The 20,303-nt window shown below is 63.0% G+C and overlaps 1 protein-coding gene across 3 annotated transcripts in view; it reads right to left on the bottom strand.

Annotated features, from left to right (window-relative positions):
- The window catches only part of CAMKK1 (calcium/calmodulin dependent protein kinase kinase 1), a 120,406-nt gene that overhangs the window by 13,216 nt on the left and 86,887 nt on the right, over positions 1 to 20,303 (bottom strand). For all 3 annotated transcript variants that reach the window (XM_068165350.1, XM_068165349.1, XM_068165352.1), the window contains exons 10-15: positions 17,909 to 18,108; positions 15,911 to 15,964; positions 12,409 to 12,482; positions 6,685 to 6,772; positions 5,992 to 6,120; positions 3,321 to 3,424 (exon numbers count right to left, since the gene is read on the bottom strand). In XM_068165350.1, coding sequence (XP_068021451.1) covers positions 3,321 to 3,424; positions 5,992 to 6,120; positions 6,685 to 6,772; positions 12,409 to 12,482; positions 15,911 to 15,964; positions 17,909 to 18,108 — 649 coding nt within the window. The remainder of the gene's footprint in view (positions 1 to 3,320; positions 3,425 to 5,991; positions 6,121 to 6,684; positions 6,773 to 12,408; positions 12,483 to 15,910; positions 15,965 to 17,908; positions 18,109 to 20,303) is intronic.

Here is a 20,303-nt window from a genome sequence, read left to right as displayed (position 1 = left end):
CCCTGCGAGCCCTGAGTCAGCTGAGAGTCCCTGTGGCCCTGATTCCCTTTCTTCTCTTCGTCTGCGAAGAGACAAACTGTTTTCTGTTTTCTTGTTTCCTGATTTTCTTGGACTTCTGAATCATCTACACCTGAGGACAAGAGGAATGGGCTGTGAGCTCTGTTTACAAACTGTAGATGTTGTTTTGGATTGGATGGACAGCAGAACAGCCACGGGCTCAGGGGTGGATTGTGACCGTTTGAGGCTGTGCCTCTGAGAAAGGGACAGTGCTGGGACACTCTGGCTGAGTGTTTTGGTATTGACATGAAAACAAAGATCATCTAAATGAATTTCCTTGGTAGATGGGTAGAATGCAACTTTAAATGTTTAGCTTTAGTTCAGTTTGAATCTCAGTCAGTCCAGCCCAGTCTGTCTGTTCCAGTCTCTCTCTGAGCAACAGCTGTGCTGGATGGAGTTGACCTTGAGTTAACTGAGCTAACAGATAAGAAACTAATTCTTGCACACACTTTGAGCTAACAGAATCTCCTCCCTGATAATGACCTTTTCTTTCTCTCTAACCCTTCTTGGGAAAAAAGGGAGGTAGGGGGAGAAGGGGGGTACAGTTGGGGGGGGGGGAAGCCCTCTGCTTGGAGGAGGGACAGGAGTTCTGTGTCCTGTTCCTTGCTGTGCATTTCTGTTCCTACTGTGAATACTGTATATTGTGTACACAATCATCTGCACTTCAGCCTGCTGGGAAGTACAGCTTAGCCATATCTTTGCTTCTCCAACTGAGCTAGCCCTGGTTTCTTTGTGTGTGGGGGAGAACTGAACTTTCTCTCACCACCACAAAGGGGCACAGCCTGGACCCCAGGAGGTTCCATGTGAAGAGGAGGAGAAAGCTGTTTGGTGTGAGGGTGCTGGAGGCCTGGAGCAGGCTGCCCAGAGAGGTTGTGGAGTGTCCTGGTGTGGAGAGCTTCCAACCCCCCCTGGGCACTGTGCTGCTGGGCATTGTGCTGTGGGTGCCCTGCTGCTTGGCCTGGGTGAGCTCCAGAGGTCCCTTCCAGCCACACCACGCTGGGGGTCTGGGCTTCTGTGTTTGTCAGTGCCACTGGGGGGGAGAAGCTCTGTGGTGGAGAGCTGGGAACTTGTGGCTTGTTTTCCACTCAGCTCCTTCTGGCAACCCCAGGACAGTGTGGGCAGAATGGCCTCTGGCATGTCCTGCTCTTGGGGTCCCCTGCCAGCTGGAGGGGTGAGAACAGTGCCAGGCCTGCAGAGCTCTGCAGAGCTTTATGCTCCAGCAGTGTTCTTCCTGCTGGGTGCCAGCCAGACCCAGGCCAAGCTCACTTCATCTACCCCAGCAGGCCCCACAGCAGTGCCACTGCTGCTCCCTGAGCTGCTCAGGGGTTCAGCAGAGAACAACTCACTGTGAATTCAGGTCTGGATGTGCCTCTGCCTAGCTCTGCCTGCCCTGTGGCAGCAGCACTGCAGTCCAGAGAGAGCTGGCTGAAGAGGGAGCATTGCATTTGAGACTGAGGTCACCTAAACCCCACCTCATCAGATCCAGCAAATCCATCCCACTGGAAGTGATCTCCTCCAGATTCCATCAGTTTAGCTTCTCTCAGAGCCTGAATTAATGAGCCACAGCCCTCCAGAGGAAGAGCAGCCCTGCTGCAGCATGCAGGACAGGACCCTGCTTGTTGGAGAGGTTGAGCCAAGGTTCTTCTTCCCACCAGAAGGGTTGGAGGTTCCTTCTCAAAGCCCCAGCTGTGCATGGACTAACTGAGGATGAGGCCAACTGCTACTGCCAGGACCTGGCACTGATGGCATGAGGCTGAGCCAGCAGGGCAGGGTTGGTGGATCTGGCACCTTCACAGACCACTCACATTTGTTTTGGACATCTCCAAGCTCTGAATTGCTGGGCAGAGGCCAGCCCAGTACTGCCACACCTCTGTCCCTGAGCTGATGTGTTCTTGTAAACCAAGGGCACTGGCAGAGCCCCAGCCAAGGAGCCCTAAGCCAAACATGGGGCTGAAAGGAGAGGAGACAGGAAAAATTCTGGGTTTGTGTAAGCTGCTCTGCTCTGGGGAGACCTCACCTGCAGGGCTGTGTCCAGCTCTGAGGCCCCCAGCTCCAGAGCAACATGGACCTGATGGAGCAGGTCCAGAGGAGGACACAAAGATGATCAGAGGGTTGAAGAACCTCTGCTGTGGGGACAGCCTGGCAGAGTTGGGGCTGCTCAGCCTGCAGAAGAGAGGACTCCAGGGAGGCCTTGGAGCAGCCTTCCAGTACCTGAAGGTACCAGGAGGGCTGGGCAGGGACTGCTCCCAAGGGGCTGTGGGGACAGGATGAGAGGCAGTGGTTTGGAACCAGAGCAGGGCAGAGTCAGGTTGGACAGCAGGAGGAAGCTCTGCAGTGAGGCTGGGCAGACACTGGAGCAGGCTGCCCAGGGTGGAGGCTCCATCCCTGCAGACACTCAAGGTCAGACTTGTGGGGGTGCTAAACTGGGGTTGAAATACTAACTGCTCCTGGACTCAGAGGCAAAGCCTTCAGTGGTCTCCAGGACAGATGTGGGCCCCAGAGCATCATTTCTGAACTGAGCAGAGCCCTTAACCCCCGAGAGAGGCTCCTCTGTCTGCAGGGGCACTCTCAGCAGGTCCTTGTAGGGTCTGCTAGGCCTGGCACTGGGATTTTGGGTGGAAAAGGATCATTCTGGGACAGCACAGCCCTGTTGTGACCTGCAGCCCTACAGACTCTGTGGGGGGAGAAGATGAAGATCAGAGTCCCAGCTCAGGCTCATGGCCCAGCTCCTCCTGGAGTGGTGGCCCAGAATGCTGGCTCTGAAGGGCATGGGTGACCAGCGTGAGGGAGGAAGAGCAAGAGCCAAGTAAAGGGGAGAGAAATTCCCCTCCCATCTCTGGACATCCAGAGCTCTGCACTTAGCCTCTGCTGGTGGATTTCAGCATCATCCATTTGTCTGCTCCCTTTGTAATCCCAGCACAGCCATTCCTGCCCCTTGCAGGCTGCTCCAGCCCCTGCCAGCTGCAGGTCTGTGCACTGTTTCATGTCTGCTCACATGAAGGACCAACAGCAAAGACTTCTCCACCCCTCTGCCTGGCTGCCTCTGCCCAGACCCCAAACCAACCACATCATCTCAGGGCCAGCCTGGAAGCCTTGCAAGTGGCTCCTCTGCTGCCTTTGCTGCTGCCCACTAACAGGAGGGAGGAAGTCAACCCTTCAATTCCTCTCTAGGCTACACCCAAACTTAGTTTGGTTGCCCAATCTCTAATGGATCTTGGGTCACAGATTAACTAGCAGGTGAAGGCAGGTTAAGCCATACATACATCAGCAGGTTCCCTGGGGCAGACATGGACCTCTCCTCCCTCCTGCTCTGCGCCTCGAAGGGGTTGCCGAAGGAGCGCTTCCGGAGCATGGCCTTCACCAGGATCTGCCAGCAGGACAGCAAGCAGTGAGGACAGCAGGGCTGCCACCCCTGCCAGCTGGTGCACTGACCCAGCAGAGCTGCCACCCCTGCCAGCTGCAGCAGTGACCCAGCAGAGCTGCCAGCCCTGCCAGCTGCTGCAGTGACCCAGCAGAGCTGCCACCCCTGCCAGCTGCTGCAGGGACCCAGCAGAGCTGCCACCCCCTGCCAGCTGGTGCACTGACCCAGCAGGGCTGCCACCCCTGCCAGCTGGTGCACTGACCCAGCAGAGCTGCCACCCCTGCCAGCTGGTGCACTGACCCAGCAGAGCTGCCACCCCCCTGCCAGCTGCTGCAGGGACCCAGCAGAGCTGCCACCCCCCTGCCAGCTGCTGCACTGACCCAGCAGAGCTGCCACCCCTGCCAGCTGCTGCAGTGACCCAGCAGAGCTGCCACCCCCTGCCAGCTGCTGCACTGACCCAGCAGAGCTGCCACCCCCCTGCCAGCTGCTGCACTGACCCAGCAGAGCTGCCACCCCTGCCAGCTGCAGCAGTGACCCAGCAGAGCTGCCACCCCTGCCAGCTGCTGCACTGACCCAGCAGAGCTGCCACCCCCTGCCAGCTGCTGCACTGACCCAGCAGAGCTGCCACCCCCCTGCCAGCTGCTGCACTGACCCAGCAGAGCTGCCACCCCTGCCAGCTGCTGCACTGACCCAGCAGAGCTGCCACCCCCTGCCAGCTGCTGCACTGACCCAGCAGGGCTGCCACCCCTGCCAGCTGCTGCACTGACCCAGCAGAGCTGCCACCCCTGCCAGCTGGTGCACTGACCCAGCAGAGCTGCCACCCCCTGCCAGCTGCTGCAGGGACCCAGCAGAGCTGCCACCCCCTGCCAGCTGCTGCAGGGACCCAGCAGGGCTGCCACCCCTGCCAGCTGCTGCACTGACCCAGCAGAGCTGCCACCCCTGCCAGCTGCAGCAGTGACCCAGCAGAGCTGCCACCCCCTGCCAGCTGCTGCACTGACCCAGCAGAGCTGCCACCCCCTGCCAGCTGCTGCACTGACCCAGCAGAGCTGCCACCCCTGCCAGCTGCTGCACTGACCCAGCAGGGCTGCCACCCCTGCCAGCTGCTGCAGTGACCTAGCAGAGCTGCCACCCCTGCCAGCTGCTGCAGTGACCTAGCAGAGCTGCCACCCCTGCCAGCTGCTGCACTGACCCAGCAGAGCTGCCATCCCCTGCCAGCTGCTGCAGTGACCCAGCAGAGCTGCCACCCCTGCCAGCTGCAGCAGTGACCCAGCAGAGCTGCCATCCCCTGCCAGCTGCTGCACTGACCCAGCAGAGCTGCCATCCCCTGCCAGCTGCTGCACTGACCCAGCAGAGCTGCCACCCCTGCCAGCTGCAGCAGTGACCCAGCAGAGCTGCCACCCCTGCCAGCTGCTGCACTGACCCAGCAGAGCTGCCATCCCCTGCCAGCTGCTGCACTGACCCAGCAGAGCTGCCATCCCCTGCCAGCTGCTGCACTGACCCAGCAGAGCTGCCACCCCTGCCAGCTGCTGCACTGACCCAGCAGAGCTGCCACCCCTGCCAGCTGCTGCAGTGACCCAGCAGGGCTGCCACCCCCTGCCAGCTGCTGCACTGACCCAGCAGAGCTGCCACCCCCCTGCCAGCTGCTGCACTGACCCAGCAGAGCTGCCACCCCTGCCAGCTGCTGCAGTGACAGTAATGGCAGCCCTCAGCCCCTGGTGTGCTGGGATGTTTGATGGCAGCCCCTCAGGCCCTGGTGTGCTGGGATGTTTGATGGCAGCCCCTCAGCCCCTGGTGTGCTGGGATGTTTGATGGCAGCCCCTGGTGTGCTGGGATGTTTGATGGCAGCCCCTGGTGTGCTGGGATGTTTGAGGGCAGCCCCTGGTGTGCTGGGATGTTTGATGGCAGCCCCTCAGGCCCTGGTGTGCTGGGATGTTTGATGGCAGCCCCTCAGCCCCTGGTGTGCTGGGATGTTTGAGGGCAGCCCCTCAGCCCCTGGTGTGCTGGGATGTTTGATGGCAGCCCCTGGTGTGCTGGGATGTTTGAGGGCAGCCCCTGGTGTGCTGGGATGTTTGATGGCAGCCCCTCAGCCCCTGGTGTGCTGGGATGTTTGATGGCAGCCCCTCAGGCCCTGGTGTGCTGGGATGTTTGATGGCAGCCCCTCAGCCCCTGGTGTGCTGGGATGTTTGAGGGCAGCCCCTGGTGTGCTGGGATGTTTGATGGCAGCCCCTCAGCCCCTGGTGTGCTGGGATGTTTGATGGCAGCCCCTCAGCCCCTGGTGTGCTGGGATGTTTGAGGGCAGCCCCTCAGCCCCTGGTGTGCTGGGATGTTTGAGGGCAGCCCCTGGTGTGCTGGAATATTTGAGGGCAGCCCTCAGGCTGTGACCCAGAGGACCCCTCACCCCTCAGGAGCTGCAGGGCCAGGCTGCAGCAGTGCCCTGAGGCACAGGAAGCTGACCCCAGGCTGAAAGGCAGCGGGAGCAGCACTGTGCCCCCTGCACAGCTCCTGCCCCAGCAGCTTCAGCAGAGCCCCAGGCTCTGGAGCCATGCAGGGGGGGTGGGGTGCTGTACACCTACCACAGCTGGCAGGCTGGGGATGGTCTTCACCGAGTTCTGCACCTCCTCCTCCGTCACCTCCACCACGCTGCAGTGCTCCTCCTCCAGCGGCAGCGGCTCGGCCCCGGCCCTGGTCAGCCAGGGGTGCACCTGTGGGGCACAGCGCCAGCTGCAGCTGCCCTCCAGCACAGCACCAGGCTGCCAGCTCAGGCAGGGAGGGAGCAACACCAGCAGTGGGGAGACTCAGACTGGATGTGAGGAAGTGGTTCCCCATGGGGGTGGTGAGAGCCTGGCCCAGGCTGCCCAGGGAGGTGGTGGAAGCCTCCTGCCTGGAGGTGTTTGCAGCCAGGCTGGAGGTGGCTGTGAGCAACCTGCTGCTGCTTGGAAGCACAGTGGTGCCCAGGGCCAGGACAAGGGGCAATGGGCACGAAGTGGAGCCCAGGAGGTTCCACCTCAACATGAGGAGAAAGCTGTTTGGTGTGAGGCCTGGAGCAGGCTGCCCAGAGGGGCTGTGGAGTCTCCTTCCCTGGAGGGATTCCACAGCCACCTGGACACTGATCCTGGTGCCCTGCTCTGGCAGGGTCCCTTCCAAGCCCTGCCCCAAGCAGCAGTAGTCAGAGCTGCTGCACTCAGCACTGCTCCACTCTGAGGGCTGTGCCAGAGGAGCTTCCAGAACCCCCCCAGGGAAGAGCTGAGCAGCAGGCAGCAGCTCACCTTGATCTCAGGGACTGTGATCCTGGACTCCGGGTTCTTGTCCAGCATGCGCAGGATCAGGTCCTGGAGCTCCTCACTGAGCTGTGCTCTGGGAAGAGAAAATCCAGAGAGCTAATGAGGGAACTGGGGGAGCTGCAGTGTGCTCACCTGCTAGAGAGTCACAGAATTGCTTGGCTTGAGAAGCCCTCTGAGCTCATCCAGTCCAACCTCAGCCCAGCACCACCCTGGCCACCAAACCCTGGCCCCAGCTGCCATGGCCACAGCTTGCTGGAACCCCCCCAGGGCTGGGGACTCCACCACTGCCCTGGGCAGCCTGGGCCAGGCCTGGACAACCCTCAAGGGGAAGAAAATTTCCTGAGGTCCAACCTAAGCCTCCCCTGGTGACATTTCCTCTCATCCTGCCCCTTGTTCCCTGGGAGCAGAGCCCAGCCCCCCCCTGGCTCCAGCCTCCTCTCAGGGAGCTGCAGAGAGCAAGGAGGTCTCCCTCAGCCTCCTCTGCTCCAGGCTCAACACCCCCAGCTCCCTCAGCTGCTCCTCCCCAGCCCTGCTCTCCAGACCCTTCCCCAGCTCTGTTGCCCTTCTCTGGCCCTGCTCCAGCTCCTCAGTGTCCTTCTGGGAGTGAGGAGCCCAGAGCTGACCCCAGGATTCCAGCTGTGGCCTCCCCAGTGCTGAGCCCAGGGGCACAGTCCCTGCCCTGCTCCTGCTGCCCACACCACTGCTGCTCCAGGCCAGGCTGCTGGTGGCCTCCTTGCCCCCCTGGGCACCCCCTGGCTCATCTCCAGCCCCCAGCAACCAACATCCCCCAGCTCCTTCTCCACCAGGCAGTTTCCAGCCCCTCTGCCCCAGGCCAGGAGCACTCCTGGGGGTGTTGGGATGCAGGTGCAGGACCCAGCCCTTGGCCTGGTTTAATCTCACACAGTGACCTTGGCCAACAGATCCAGCCTGGCCAGATCCCTCTGCAGAGCCTTCCTCCCCTCCAGCAGACCAACCCTGCCACCCAGTTCAGTGTCATCTGCTCCCCTGAGAAGACCTCTCTGGCTTGGCTCCTCCTCAGGGCCATGGTCCCTGCTGGGGCTTCCTTATCCACTCCTGCCCCAGCTGGGAGCTCACAGATGCCCTGCAAGGCCTCCAAGGACCTTCTCACAGACAGGACATTAGAGGGGGATCGCAGAGGGACTCCAAAGTGTTCTGGGAGCAGAACTGGAGCTGGGCTCTGTGGTACAGAAAGGGACAGCTTGATCTGGTGAAGCTGCAGCACAGAGCCAGAGACTGCTCTGGGTGGGGAGGGACCTGAGGCCATCCAGCCCAAGCCCTGCAGCCAGCAGGGCCAGCCCCAGGCAGAGCTCCCTGCCCCAAGGACCTGCACTGGTGCCAGGGATGGGCAGCTCCCACCCCTCTGGGCACCCTGTGCCCCTGCCCCAGCCCCCTGTGGAGAGGATCACAAAGTGTCTGGGGGGCTATGGCCAGGTGACCCCCACCCCACCCTGGCCCTTGCTGCTGCTCCCCCAGCAGCCTTCCTGCTGTGCAGTTTGTCAGCTCCTGTCTGGAGCTCTCCCAGTCCCAGTCCTGCAGCAGCTCTCAGGGCAGCACCAACACCACAGAGCTCAGCACCAACACCAGAGCTCAGCACCCAGCACCAGGGAGCATTTCACAGGGTGCCTGCAGGTCACAGAACATGAGCCTGGGCTGAGCTCCTCACCAGCAGGGCTGGAAGAGCTTCTGGCTCTCTTCAGAAACGTCTGGAGAGTGACTTCTGCAGCTTGCTTGTGAGTGGTGCCAGGACAGGCAGGCTCTGAGCCAACCTCATTTACCTTCTGCCCTGCCAAGGACTCTCTGACATGAGGGAGAGCTCCAGAGGGATAAATATTTATCCCAGTGTCTCCAAGGGAAGGGAAGGGACAGGACCCCAGGGGAGGCAGCTCCACCTCTGTCCTGAAGGTTGTCAGGAAACAGGCAGGGAGCTGCCAGGGCTGGCTGCAGACAGGATGTGGCTGTGGGAGCCATGGGGAAATCAGCTGAGACCAAAACACTGCCAGCTGCAGCCAGCTGCAAACCCTGTGGGAGGCCAGGGGGGACCCAGACCAGTGCCCTGCAGCTTCATGTGCCTCCCTGAAGGAGAGGGCCTTCAGCCTCCACACCCAGCCCCCTCTGCCCCTCCAGCAAGCTAACAGCAGCTGGGGAAGGCTCTGGAGAGCAGGGCTGGGGAGGAGCAGCTGAGGGAGCTGGGGGTGTTCAGCCTGGAGCAGAGGAGGCTGAGGGAGACCTCCTTGCTCTCTGCAGCTCCCTGAGAGGAGGCTGGAGCCAGGGGGGTTTGGGCTGTTTAACCAAGTCACAAGGGACAGAACAAGAGGACCTGGCCTGGGACTGTGCCAGGGGAGGCTGAGGTTGGGGATCAGGGAAATGTCTTTGGTGCAGCAGGGGTCAGGGCCTGGCCCAGGCTGCCCTGGGGGGAGGTGGAGTCCCCACCCCGGGAGGGGTTCCTGTGGCCATGGCAGCTGGGGCCAGGGTTTGGTGGCCATGGTGGGGCTGGGCTGAAGGTTGGTCTGGATGAGCTCAGAGGCCTTTTCCAGCCCAACCAACTCTCTGATCCTCTGATCTCAGAGCAGGGCACTGAGAAACCCAAAGCAATCAGGCAGCAGAACTGCCCCTGGAGGCAATGGCTGCAGGAAGAGCTCTCAGCACAAGCTCCCAGCCCATGCAATGGGAGCAGCTGACTGCAGCCCCAGCTGGGAGCAGCCACTGCTGGCTGCCTGCTGACCCAGGGGTGATGGCTGGGGAGATGTGCAGCATGCCAGGAGCACAGCAAGTGGTGAGAAGGCTGCCAGGGAAACACAAACCAAGGGGGGTTGGCTGCAGTGCTGCAAGGGGAAGGCCTGCCCTGGCCACAGCAGCTGCTGGGAGCACAGCAATGTGGCAGGGACAGACTCTGTGCTCTGCTGCCTGAGGGAGGCCTCATGGAGCTCAGCAAGGGCAGGGTCCTGGCCCTGGGCAGGAACAACCTCCTGCAGCAGCACAGCTGAGGGGGGACCTGCTGGGGAGCAGCTCCAAGGAGGAGGAGCTGGGAGTGCTGGGGGACAACAAGGTCCCCAGGAGGCAGCAATGTGCCCTGGGGGCCAAGAAGGCCAAAGGGGCCCTGGGGTGCAGGAAGGAGAGTGTGGGCAGCAGGGCAAGGGAGGCTCTCCTCCCCCTCTACTCTGACCTTAGAGAGACCACATCTGGAGTCCTGGGCCCAGGTCTGGGCTCCCCAGCTCAGAGGGACAGAGAACTGCTGGAGAGAGTCCAGGGCAGGCTGCAGAGCTGCTGAGGGGCCTGGAGCAGCTCTGGCAGGAGCAAAGGCTGAGAGCCCTGGGGCTGAGAGCCTGCAGAAGAGCAGCCCCAGAGGGGAGCTGAGCAATGCTCAGCAAGAGCTCAAGGAGCTGTGGGGGGCAAGAGGCTGGGGCCAGACTCTGCTGAGTGGTGCCCAGGGACAGCACAAGGAGCCATGGGCACAAAGTGAGACCCAGGAGGTTCCACCTGAACAGGAGGAGGAGAAAGTTGTTTGTTGTGAGGGTGCTGGAGGCCTGGAGCAGGCTGCCCAGAGAGGTTGTGGAGTGTCCTTGTGTGGAGAGCTCCCAACCCCCCTGGGCAGTGTGCTGCTGGGCACTGTGCTGTGGGTGCCCTGCTGGAGCAGGGCCTGGGCTGGGTGAGCTCCAGAGGTCCCTTCCCACCCCCCCATGCTGGGTCCTGTGGAGCTGTTCAGCTGCAGACCCTCACCCATGGCACAGGGCTGGCTTGCTGGAGCCTCCCCAGAGCCATGAGTGGGGCAGTGTTTGCCACCTGACAATGCCCTGAGCTGTGGTGCCAGATCCTTGGAGCTGTGCTCCCCCAGCCCCAGCAGAGCTCTCTGTGCTTCCCCCTGAATGGGGAGGGGATTCCTGCAGCCCTGGCTCCAGCAGATGTCTGAAGCAGGACAGGGACAGCACCCAGGGCTTCCTGCAGCCTCAGGAGCAAGCCAGGGGCTGCCAAGAGGGGGCTCAGACCTGTGCTGAGTGTCAGCATCTCAGGCAACATTGCTGTGGGGGTGGATGCATGCAGCAGGGCTCCCTGGGCACAGCCCTCCCTCTGCCTGCCAGGAGAAGCTGAGCTTCCTCCTGCTTGCCTGCAGTGCACTGAGCAGCCAAAGGCCAAACCTGCTCTGCCTGACTGCTTGGGAGGGCAAACAGGGAGCTCAGCTCTGGCTGCTCCAGCTGACAGCAAGCAGGGGAAGCACAGCCCTCAGCAGCAGGGAGGCACCAGAGGGCTGCAGAGGGAAAGAATGCCAAAGCAGGAAGGGAAGGGAATGGAGCCTTGGTGGCACAGAGCAAGGGGAGTCATCTCCTGTCACACTCAGCTCTCAGACCACACTCAGCTCCTGCCAGGCTCCTCTGACAGCACCACAATCACCACTCACTGCCTCCCCAGCCCAGGCCAGCTCCAGCTGATCCCTCTGCCTTGTCCCCTGCTCCACTTCCAGAGCAGGGCAGGCAGGGAGCCTCCCAAGGTCACAGGTCACAGAGTGGTTTGGGCTGGAAAAGGCCTCCAGGACCACCCAGCCCAACCTCAGCCCAGCACCACCATGGCCCCAAGCCCTGTCCCCAGTGCCAAGGCCACATGGCAGCCTCTGCCACTCCCTCACCACTCCTGCAGCGAACAAAGCTTTCCTCATCTCCAACCTCACCCTCCCCTGGCACAACTCCAGGCCCTTTCCTCTGCCTCTTCCCTGGTTCCTTCACCTTCCTTTGAGGAGCTTCCAAGCCCAGGCCACCAACCCCCCAGGCTGGCCCCGGTGCAGGTCCCTGCTGCAGCCAGAGGCTTTACAGCTGCCCAGAAGGGAAGTTGCTTTGGTTTCCTGTCCCTGAGGAGCTGCTGACCAGCCCCAAGCTCAGTGTCCAACCCCAGCTAACACCTTGGCAGGGCTGCAAAGTCTCCTTTGGCTTTTGGCTCCTTCCTAGAGCTAGTCCCAGTCCCAGCTTCACAGACTGCTCTGGGCTGGAAGGGACCCTCAGAGCCCACCCTGCAGGGACAGCTCCAGCTGGAGCAGGCTGCCCAGGGCCACACCAGGTCTGCCCTTGAGTGTCTGCAGGGACAGGGCCTCAGCCACCCCCCTGGGCAGCCTGCTCCAGTGTCTGCCCAGCCTCACTGCAGAGCTTCCTGCTGCTGTCCAACCTAACTCTGCCCTGCTCTGGTTCCAAACCATTGCCCTTTGTCCTGTCCCCACAGCCCCTTGGGAACAGTCCCTGCCCTGCCTGCCTGGAGCCCTTCAGGTCCTGGAAGCTGCTCTGAGGTCTCCCTGGAGCCTTCTCTTCCCCAGGCTGCACAGCCCCAGCTCTGCCAGCCTGCCCCCACAGGGGAGGCTCTGCAGCCCCCTGACCATCTTTGTGCCCTCCTCTGGACCTGCTCCAGCAGCTCAGCTCTCTGACATCAGCACTTTTGCCCTACATTGGCAGCCTTAGGACTGAGCTTGCCAGGGTGCTGGGCCAGCTCATCCCAACACCACTGGGACCTAGAGAGGTTGGACCAGATGGTCCCTGGGGTCTCTTCCAACCTGGCACTCTGTGACCTGGACAAAGCTGATGTGCAGACCCCAGGAGAACACAGAACACCTCAGCTGCCCCTGCCTGTGCCTCCCTGCTGACCCTCCCAGCTCTTAGCAACAGCACTGACAGCTGAGCTTTGGTTTCCAGTAGGTGAGCAAAGGTTACTTACTCCTCTGGGAACTCCACAGGCTTGGTCTTGATCCTGTTGTGCAGCCCCAGAATATATTCATCTATGAAAGGGCACTGCAAAGCAAGCAGAAGAGTTTGCAGCTGCCAGAGGTGCTGGCAGCAGTGGGGCTCAGCTCTCACAGAGCAGCCACTGACTGCTTGCACCCTCTGCACTGCACACAGAGCTGCCAACACAGAGCAGCTCCAAACACAACCAACTGATTCCTGGCTCAGCTCAAGATGAATGCAGGAGAGTGGAGGGCTCTGGCTCAGGATACCTCCCTCCCCCCAGCCCCCCAGGTGCCCAGCAGCTACTCATTGTCCTTCCTTCTGCTCCACCCCACCTGCCCAATGCAGCCCCTGACACCAGCTTGTGCCACTGCTGGGAGGGCTCTGCTGGCCTGCAGCCCCTGGGGCCAGGTGTACACAGCCTGCACTGGGCTGGAAGGGACCTCCAAGGGCATCCTGTCCAACCCCTGCAGGCAGCAGGGACAGCTCCAGCTGGAGCAGGCTGCCCAGGGCCACAGCCAGGCTGATCCTGAATGTCTGCAGGGCTGGGAACATCTCCAGCACCTCCCTGGGCAGCCTGTGCCAGAGGCTCCCCAGCCTCACTCTCAGCAATCTCTTCCTCATCTCCAGTCTCCATCTCCTCTCTCCCAGCTCAAAGCCATTGTCCTCATCCTGTCCCTCCCAGCCCTTGTCACAAGTCCCTCCCCAGCTCTCCTGGAGCCCTTCAGCTACTGAAGGTTGCTCTGAGGCCTCCCTGGAGCCTTCTCTTCTCCAGGCTGAACAGCCCCAGCTCTCCCAGCCTGGCCCCATGGCAGAGGTTCTGCAGCCTCTGATCATCTGTGTGGCCTCCTCTGGAGCCTCTCCAGCAGCTCCAGGTCCTTCTTGTGCTGGGGGCCCAGAGCTGGAGGCAGTGCTGCAGAGTAGCTTTGCTCCACCCAGAGTGCTGCACACACAGAGTGTTTGCTGGCTCCACACTGGGTTCATGTCCAGCTGCAGCCTGGCTCTGCCCAGCTGAGCTGTGCTGGATGCAGGGGGGGATGCAGCAGGGGCTTGGCAGAGCAGGCATGGGCTGGGGGCTGCTGGGGGAGCCTGTCTCAGCCTGCCTGGCCAGGTGAAATCACCAAGTGCAGAGCAGGCAGCAAGGCTCAGCACTGGCTGCAGGATCAGTGGGGCAGGCAAACATCCTCCTGCTGGGGACATCCTTGCCCCTCTCTTCCTCCAGTGCTGGCCACAGAGGGGAGAAAGCAGCAGGAGGCTGCAGCAGAATGTAACACTCAGGGCTGCAGCCTTCACCTGAGGATCTGGCCCAGGGCAGACATCCCTACAGACACAGGCCAGGGCCTGCCTTCCATCCTGGCTCCAGCAATGGAGTTGCTTTTGCCTCTGCCATCTCCCCCACTCTCTGCTGGCCCCTGGGCTGGATGCCTCCTGCCTGAGAGCTCTGCAGAGCTCCATGCCTGGGGAGCAGGCTCAGCCCACCCAGGCTGCAGCTGCCTGCTGTGCTGTGCCCTGCTGAGCATGGCCTGGAGCAAGGAGCTTGAGGCCACAGTGGGGCAGCAGCCTGGCAGGAGATGGAGTCTGCAGAGGGCAACAGGGTGAAAGGGTGGCCAGGGACTGGCACAGGCTGCCCAGGAGGTGCTGCCTGCCTTCCCCCTGGAGCTGTGCAAGGCCAGGCTGCTTTGGGCAGCCAGGTGTAGCTCGATGGTGACTGCTGTGGGGTCAGCAGCTGGACTGAGGCCCTTGGAGGTCTTTCTGACCCACACAGCTCTGTGGTCTCCATCTGGCCCAGCTCAGCTCTGGCAGACAGCTCTGCAAGCTGCAGCCTGGCTCAGCCCTGGGCCTTGCTTCTCACCAGGGGGACAGGAGGGATCAGTGCCCATGCCCAGGGCACCCTGCTGGGAGCAAAGGCAGCTCCTTCCCACAGGACTGCTGTGGATGTGTGGCTGCCAGGGCTGGGGCTGTGGGCAGGGACCCCAACCCCAGAGCCTCCCAAGCACTTCTCCAGGAGCTGCCCTGAGCTGTGAGCTTTGTGACACTGCTTTGGCAAGTGTGAGAGGCAGCCCTTGGTGTGAACCTGCAGCCAGGGGGTGCTGAGCAAGCCTGTGGGGCCAGGGGCTGCCCAGCTGGGTCCCACACACTGAGTAGGTTGGCTTGGAAGGGACACAAAGCTCAGCCAGTCCCAGCCCCATGCCACGGGCAGGGACCCCTCCCACCAGCACAGGCTGCTCAGGGCCTCATCCAGCCTGGCCCTGAACACCTCCAGGCAGGAGGCAGCCACAGCCTCCCTGGGCAGCCTGTGCCAGAGTCCCAGAAAGAGTTCCCAGTTTGTGGCAGCTCTGCTCCCTGGGGCCAGGGCAGCTGGGGGGGTTGGGTTCCCAGGCTGCTGCTGGTGCTGGCAGTGCTGCTCTGGCTGTGCAGCACAAACCACTGCTCTGGGGGCAGGCAGCAGCTCTGGGAGCCACAGGAAGCCAAAGCTGCCAGTGCCAGCCCCTGCTGTTTGGGCACACAGCAGCTTGCAGCAAGCAGGTGATGATGGCAAGATTGGCCTTCCCTTGGACAGGAATGAGGCAAAAGCCATGGGAGAGGAGGGGAGAGGCAGGGGAGAGGCAGGGGAGAGGAGGGGAGAGGAGGGGAGAGGAGGGGAGAGGCAGAGGAGGGGCAGGGGAGAGGCAGAGGAGAGGCAGGGGAGAGGCAGGGGAGAGGCAGAGGAGAGGCAGAGGAGAGGCAGGGGAGAGGCAGGGGAGAGGCAGGGGAGAGGCAGAGGAGAGGCAGGGGAGAGGCAGGGGAGAGGCAGGGGAGAGGCAGAGGAGAGGCAGGGGAGAGGCAGGGGAGAGGCAGAGGAGAGGCAGGGGAGAGGCAGGGGAGAGGCAGAGGAGAGGCAGGGGAGAGGCAGGGGAGAGGCAGGGGAGGGGCAGGGGAGAGGCAGGGGAGGGGTGGGGAGGGGCAGGGGAGGGTCAGGGGAGGGGCTGGGGAGGGGCAGGGGAGGGGCAGGGGAGGGGCAGGGGAGGGGCTGGGGAGGGGCAGGGGAGGGGCAGGGGAGAGGCAGGGGAGGGGCAGAGGAGAGGCAGGGGAGAGGCAGGGGAGAGGCAGGGGAGAGGCAGGGGAGGGGCAGGGGAGAGGCAGGGGAGGGGCAGGGGAGGGGCAGGGGAGGGGCAGGGGAGGGGCAGGGGAGGGGCAGGGGGGAGGCAGGGGAGGGGCAGAGGAGAGGCAGGGGAGAGGCAGGGGAGAGGCAGGGGAGAGGCAGGGGAGGGGCAGGGGAGAGGCAGGGGAGGGGCAGGGGAGGGGCAGGGGAGGGGCAGGGGGGAGGCAGGGGGGAGGCAGGGGAGGGGCAGAGGAGAGGCAGGGGAGGGGCAGGGGAGAGGCAGGGGAGAGGCAGGGGAGAGGCAGGGGAGGGGCAGGGGAGAGGCAGGGGAGGGGCAGGGGAGGGGCAGGGGAGGGGCAGGGGAGGGGCAGGGGGGAGCCATGGGGCAGGGCCAGAGGGGAAGCCTCCTTACCTTGCCACAAACAAAGCAGTAGAGGGTGATGCCCATGGCCCAGACGTCCAGAGCCTGCAAGAGAGCATGGCAGGGGTGAGGGGGATGCTGCACAGGGCTGGGACAACACAGCACCACAGAATGGTTTGGGCTGGAAAAGGCCTCTGAGCTCACCCAGTCCAACCCAGCCCCACCATGGCCACCAAACCCTGGCCCCAGCTGCCATGGCCACAGGGCTCTGGAACACCTCCAGGCATGGGGACTCCACCACCTCCCTGGGCAGCCTGGGCCAGGCCCTGACCACTGCTGCAGCAAAGAAGTTTTCCTCATCTCCAACCTCAGCCTCCCCTGGCACAGTTCCAGGCCAGCTCCTTGTGTTCTGTCCCCTGTTACTTGGTTAAACAGCACAATCCCCCCCTGGCTCCAGCCTCCTCTCAGGGAGCTGCAGAGAGCAAGGAGGTCTCCCTCAGCCTCCTCTGCTCCAGGCTCAACACCCCCAGCTCCCTCAGCTGCTCCTCCCCAGACCCTTCCCCAGCTTTGTTGCCCTTCTCTGGCCCTGCTCCAGCCCCTGGCTGGTCTGCAGGAGCTTCACCTTCCCTGCCCCCCTGGCACATCACTTGTGCTCATTCCACACTTCCTCCCTCTCAGTGCAGCCTCTCTGATGCTTGGCTCCTGAAGGCACTGCAGCATGCCAGGGATGAGGACTGTGCTGCTCCAGGTCCTGCCCCCCTGGTCCTTGCTGTGGAGCACCGTGGTCAGCAACCAGCTCCTTACAGCTGACAGCATTCAGGGCTGGCCCCCGAGAGGAGCTGAGCCTCAGAAGTCATCCTCCAGAGTAAACCCAAACCCAAACCCTGTCCCACAGCTGCATCACATCCACCCCAGCAACACTGCTGGCCTGGGGCAGAGGGGCTGGGAGGATGCCCAGGGGAAAAGGGCCTGGGGGATGTTGGTTGCTGGGGGCTGGAGATGAGCCAGGGAGTGCCCAGGTGGGCAAGGAGGCCACCAGCAGCCTGGCCTGGAGCAGCAGTGCTGTGGGCAGCAGGAGCAGGGCAGGGACTGTGCCCCTGGGCTGGGCACTGGGGAGGCCACAGCTGGAATCCTGGGGTCAGCTCTGGGCTCCTCACTCCCAGAAGGACACTGAGGAGCTGGAGCAGGGCCAGAGAGGGCAACAGAGCTGGGGCAGGGTCTGGAGAGCAGGGCTGGGGAGGAGCAGCTGAGGGAGCTGGGGGTGTTCAGCCTGGAGCAGAGGAGGCTGAGGGAGACCTCCTTGCTCTCTGCAGCTCCCTGGGAGGAGGCTGGAACCGGGGGGGGGTTGGGCTCTGCTCCCTAGGATCAGATGATAAAAGGAAAGGAAATGTCCTCAGATTGTGCCAGGGGAGGCTTAGGTTGGAGATGAAGGAAAATGTCTCTGCTGCAAGAGTGGCTGGAGCCAGGAGGGGGCTGGGCTCTGCTCCCAGGGAACAAGGGGCAGGAAATGTCACCAGGGGAGGCTTAGGTTGGCCCTCAGGAAAATTTCATCCCCAGAAGAGTTGTCCAGGCCTGGCCCAGGCTGCCCAGGGCAGGGGTGGAGTCCCCATGCCTGGAGGGGTTTCACAGCCGTGGGGCTGTGGAGCTGAGGCCATGGCAGTGGTGCCCTGGCAGTGCTGGGCTGGGGCTGGGCTGGATGAGCTCAGGAGGTCTCCTCCAACCCCGAGGGCTCTGTGCTGCCACCACAGCAGCACTGCCCCTGCCCACTGCCCCTCGCTTTCAGGGCATCCTGACATGACCTTGGTGCCCAGCACCCCTGTGGCTCCTGACTGCTCTGGAAGGGAAGCAGGAGCTCTCCCTCTGCTCCTGGGCAGGGGGCAGGCTCAGAGCTGGCTCCTGCCGGGGCAGATGCCCAGCAGCAGGCAGCAGCCAGGCCGAGAGCGGCGCCAGGGCTTCGGCCTCGCCCCCGCCGCCCCCGTGGGCAGCACAGGAGGTGCAGGGCCGCTGCTGCCCTGCCTGGGGCCCGGGGGGCCGTGAGCAGGGCCCCACCTTGCCACTGAAGCTGTGGCCGGCGGGCGAGAGTGCCTCGGGTGCCGTGAAGGCCGGCGTGCCCGCCGTGCCGCGCAGCCGCGCGTCGCTGCCCTCGAACTGGTTGCTGACGCCGAAGTCGGCGATCTTGACGTGGCCATCGTCCCCCAGCAGCAGGTTGGAAGGTTTGATGTCCCTGTGGATGATCTTCTGGTAGTGCACTAGGGAAGAGCACACACAGCAGGCTGCCTGCGTGCCACGGAGCCAGGCGCAAGGCACGCTCCCGGGGGCGGCAGCGCGGCTGCCTGGCACCGGGGCTGGCAGAGCTGCAGCTCCTTGAGCCGTGCCTCCCCAGTGCCCCCCCGGGCAGAGTCCCACACCCAGCACCCCCCTGTCCCCAGCAATGCTGCCAAGGACAGCCCCGAGCCACCCAACCGGCGGAGCACAGGCACCGGGGAGCTGTCTCCAGCTGTGCTCCTGGCTGGAGCCCACAGCCAGCCTCGGCGGGCTCTGCAGCCCCCCACTGCCAGCCCTGCACACGGCTGCCAGCCCCTGCTGCACCCAGAGCCCTGCTCACACCTCTGCCACGCTGCCCTGCAGGGTCAGGCTGCTGCTGCCTCTGTGCTGTGCACAGCTGCTGCGGGGCTCACACAGCCAGGACGACAGAGCCCCTTAAGGGAGCTGCCCCCCCTGCAGCTGTCCAAGGCCAGGCTGGATGAGGCCCTGAGCAGCCTGGGCTGGTGGGAGGTGGTTAGAGTGGAGCTGAGGAAGAAGTTCTTCAGGATGAGGCTGGGGAGAGCCTGGCACAGGCTGCCCAGGGAGGCTGTGGCTGCCTCCTGCCTGGAGGTGTTCAGGGCCTCATCCAGCCTGGCCTTCAACACCTGCAGGCAGGAGGCAGCCACAGCTCCCTGAAAGGAGGCTGGAGCCGGGGGGGGTTGGGCTCTGGTAACAAGGGAGAGGAAACAGGCTCAAGATGCCCCAGGGGAGGTTTAGGTTGGACAGCAGAAGAAATGTCTTCATTGAAAGGGCTCTGAGCAACTGGCACAGGCTGCCCAGGGAGGTGGTTGAATGCCCAGCCAACCCAGGGGATGTGGTGCTGAGAGCCATGCTTCAGGCTTGGCACAGTTAGGAATGGTTGGACTCAGTGACCACAGAACTTCAGGGGCTGGAAGGGACCTCTGGAGATCATCCAGTCCAAGCCTGCCAGAGCAGGGGCACCCAGGGCAGGGCACACAGAACACAGCCAGGGGGGGTTGGGAAGCCTCCAGAGGAGGCTCCTCAGCCTCTCTGGGCAGCCTGCCCCAGGCCTCCAGCTCCCTTCTGTTCCCCAGGACCTTGCAGGGTTTCCCCAGCTGGAATGTCTCTAAGCCTCTCTGGGTGCTTGTGGGCATCCAGCCCTTACTGCCCAGCAGCTGCTGGGTTTATCTTAAACTATCTTCTGAACTCCAAGCCCCCCTGAGCAGGGATGCAGTGGCCTGCAGCCAGCAGAGCCTGGCTCCCAGCTGAGGCACTGGGGCTGTGCTGCAGCATCAGTGCTGAGCAGAGGATCACCAGCTGCAGCCTCTGCCCTCCAGACTACTGAGGAACAGTCCTGAGCTTCCCATCCACAGCCACACTTCCACCTAAGCCCAGGGACTGACTCTGGCACCTGGAGGCTTCTGAACCATCCCAGGCTTGCCAAGAGCAGGGGATGCCAGAGAGGCTGCAGGGACAGCTTGCTGTGGGGGCTGGAAGCTGGGAACACACTTGTCACCACCTGCCTGCCAGGGCACAGCAGTGCTGCTCCTCTGACACCCCTGAGTGATGAGGACTGGCTCAGGCTGGTGCTGTGGAGGGAGCACACAGGGACAGAGCCCTGCCCCATGCCTCTCACCAGCACCTGCCCTGCTGAGCTGCTGGCAGGGTGTGCTGCAGCTGAAGCCAGCTGACTGTGTCCCTGTCACTGCCCTCCTCATCCTCCAAGGTTGCCTTCAAAGATGCTCTCCAAAGAGATGAAAGGAAGAGGAGAGGAAGCCACAGCTTTCCTGATGGCCTCTGTGGAACAACTGCTCCTGGCCTCTGGCTCCTGGCCTCTGTGATATTGCCTGGGTGCAAGTGAGGTGGGCAGGGCCAGCTCCAGCAGCAAACCCCAGCCCAGGGCAGAGGCAGGAGGCAGAGCTGAGCCCTCAGAGCTGTGCCCTCAGAGCTGAGCCCTCAGAGCTGAGCCCTCAGAGCTGAGCCCTGCAGAGCTGAGTCCTGCAGAGCTGTGCCCTCAGAGCTGAGCCCTCAGAGCTGAGCCCTGCAGAGCTGAGCCCTCAGAGCTGTGCCCTCAGAGCTGAGCCTTCAGAGCTGAGCCCTCAGAGCTGAGCCCTCAGAGCTGAGCCCTCAGAGCTGAGCCCTGCAGAGCTGAGTCCTGCAGAGCTGTGCCCTCAGAGCT

Source organism: Melanerpes formicivorus, unplaced genomic scaffold (assembly GCF_026170545.1).
Source record: "Melanerpes formicivorus ecotype bairdi unplaced genomic scaffold, bMelFor1.0.p_v2 SCAF_88, whole genome shotgun sequence".
Classification (NCBI taxonomy): Eukaryota; Metazoa; Chordata; class Aves; order Piciformes; family Picidae; genus Melanerpes; species Melanerpes formicivorus.
This window is presented reverse-complemented; position numbering and strand designations above follow the sequence as displayed.